Genomic DNA, 2,186 nt, shown 5'->3' with positions numbered 1-2,186 from the left:
ATATATATATATATATATATATATATATATATATATATATATGCGCGTGTAAACATATTTTATATCTGACATATATTATAATATTTTGAATATTTACATTTATTGAAGTCATTCACTTATTTTCTGACCTGACTGAACAGATCATGTTAGTATGCATATTAATAACAGCTTGAAATCAAATATTTTTTGAATGGATTAAGTATGGATACTGAGTTGATGCAGTATGCATACTAAACATACATTTAGTAAGTAACAGATGAATTTATTTGATATCTTCAAAGTTCAAAGCTCAACACTGGAGAGGTGCTTCATGTATTTCGATGGACTGGATACCTGCAACTGTGGAGGTCTGCTTTGAGAATGGGTCATTCTGGAACGGATCGCCTGTAATAAACAAAAAGGAAAGAGGGAGATGTTTTTAGTAGCCATTACAAAGGCTTCAAGAGCTTGGCTCCAAAAATGTGCCACACAAATACCAGTAAACAGGAGTTATTTAATATAAATTAAATTAATATAAATTAAACACAACGTATTTATGCTTAGTATAGCATTCAGATTCATCTCTAAGAAAGGGAGATATTTAATTTGAGCAGAACAAAAGGGCCTACCTTTGAATGGGTCTGTTTTAAATGGGTCTTCAGACTGGAAGGGGTCTGTGTGTATCTCCTGCGGGGCGCTGTTGAACACAGTGGTTTTCACCTTGAAAGGGTCTTCCTGTAATGGGTTTAAACAAACAATTGTTGACTGTAGATGTTTGCTTTCACACTGATCTGAGGCCTCTTTTATTGATTCGCTTATATAGAAGGTTTTAGGTAAGAGGGGCTGAACATGGATAAAATTTGCTGTTTTATGTTCAAAAGTAAGAGTATTTTCTTTCTTAAAGACATTCTAGAACTCATTTTATAGTTGATTATGATAACAGCTTAACCTGCTAGCTTTCAACCCAGATGTCTAATAAATGGGCCAACACTATATTCGGGGTCCAGCTGAAAATGTCTAGCTCAAACCAGAAAAGATGGAAAGCAAGAACTCTTCAGAGAAACAAATATTTGAAACAAGAACCCTGAAGTCTAAATTGCAGTCATTTTGTGCCTACAATTTGCAATTTAAGCCAGCACCTCAGCTGTTCCAAATAACATAAGAAGCTCTGTTAAAAGTGCTGGGTTTCCAAATTGTACCTTTGCATACAAGCCATAATTCAGAAAGAAAAGCAAGCAAAGTTCTCCCTCAGAAACCAGAGAATGTCGACAGATATTCAATCGCAATCACACGAGGAGTGAGCTTCATGATTGTTCAGAAATACTCCAAATTAGAAAAAATAAGAGACAAATAACTGTGCAACTATGAAACTTAATATAATCATGAAGACATGTATTCAGTCCAGCCTGTTCCTGTTTAAAATGTGTGTGTGTGTGTGTACACAATACTTTCCTGTCATCTCTCCACTGTCCTACCTGAATAATAAAGGAATAAACCCCCCCAAAAATATTTTTAATAATACATTTTAATAATGATTTCATATTTTGTATTACTTTTTAAAATCTTTTTGCATTATTATTTTTCATTTTTTATAACAATTATATAACATATTTGTATAAGTATTTATTTGTTAAATAAATCACAATAACTCAATATATAACTGTGTGTATTTTTGTTGTATTGCATTAAAAAGTAATGCAAAAAAGTAGTAGCTGTTTTGGTTACCAATGACTTTTATTGTATGAACAAAACATACTGAGATGTTTCTCAAATCATCTTCTTTTATGTTCCATAGTTTACGTCAGGCCGTTATAGCCTAAATGTTTATGTGTAATAAATTTGACATTGAATCAACTAAAATATTTATTTCTAAAGCTACAATTTGTAATGTTTACTTGATACTTTCTCGTTTAAAACAAAAATAGCTTTAAATATTCTCGGTGGATATTTTCAGTCAAATTTATTAGATTGCAATTAATTAGATTAACTAATCGAAACATGTAATTAATCAGATAAAAAATTTTAATAGACTGACAGTCCTATATATATATATATATAATTTTATTTATGTACAGTAAATATTTACTTGTGCATGATCTGATTTTGTTTGATTGCCATTCCAAGTAACTTATATATCTATATCTATATCTATATATATATATATATATATATATATATATATATATATATATATATATATATATATA

At 30.0% G+C, this 2,186-nt stretch overlaps 1 protein-coding gene across 1 annotated transcript in view; it reads right to left on the bottom strand.

The window, feature by feature from the left end:
* Positions 1-2,186, bottom strand: part of LOC107592720 (epidermal growth factor receptor substrate 15-like 1) — a 26,640-nt gene that overhangs the window by 6,294 nt on the left and 18,160 nt on the right. The window contains exons 17-18 of the mRNA XM_016282271.1: positions 609-714; positions 334-384 (exon numbers count right to left, since the gene is read on the bottom strand). Of these exons, the coding sequence (XP_016137757.1) occupies positions 334-384; positions 609-714 (157 nt within the window). The remainder of the gene's footprint in view (positions 1-333; positions 385-608; positions 715-2,186) is intronic.

This window comes from Sinocyclocheilus grahami, unplaced genomic scaffold, assembly GCF_001515645.1.
Source record: "Sinocyclocheilus grahami isolate Dianchi unplaced genomic scaffold, SAMN03320097.WGS_v1.1 scaffold157.1, whole genome shotgun sequence".
In the NCBI taxonomy this organism is placed as follows: Eukaryota; Metazoa; Chordata; class Actinopteri; order Cypriniformes; family Cyprinidae; genus Sinocyclocheilus; species Sinocyclocheilus grahami.
The sequence above is the reverse complement of the archived record's forward strand: the minus strand, read 5'-3'. Positions and strand labels throughout refer to the sequence as shown.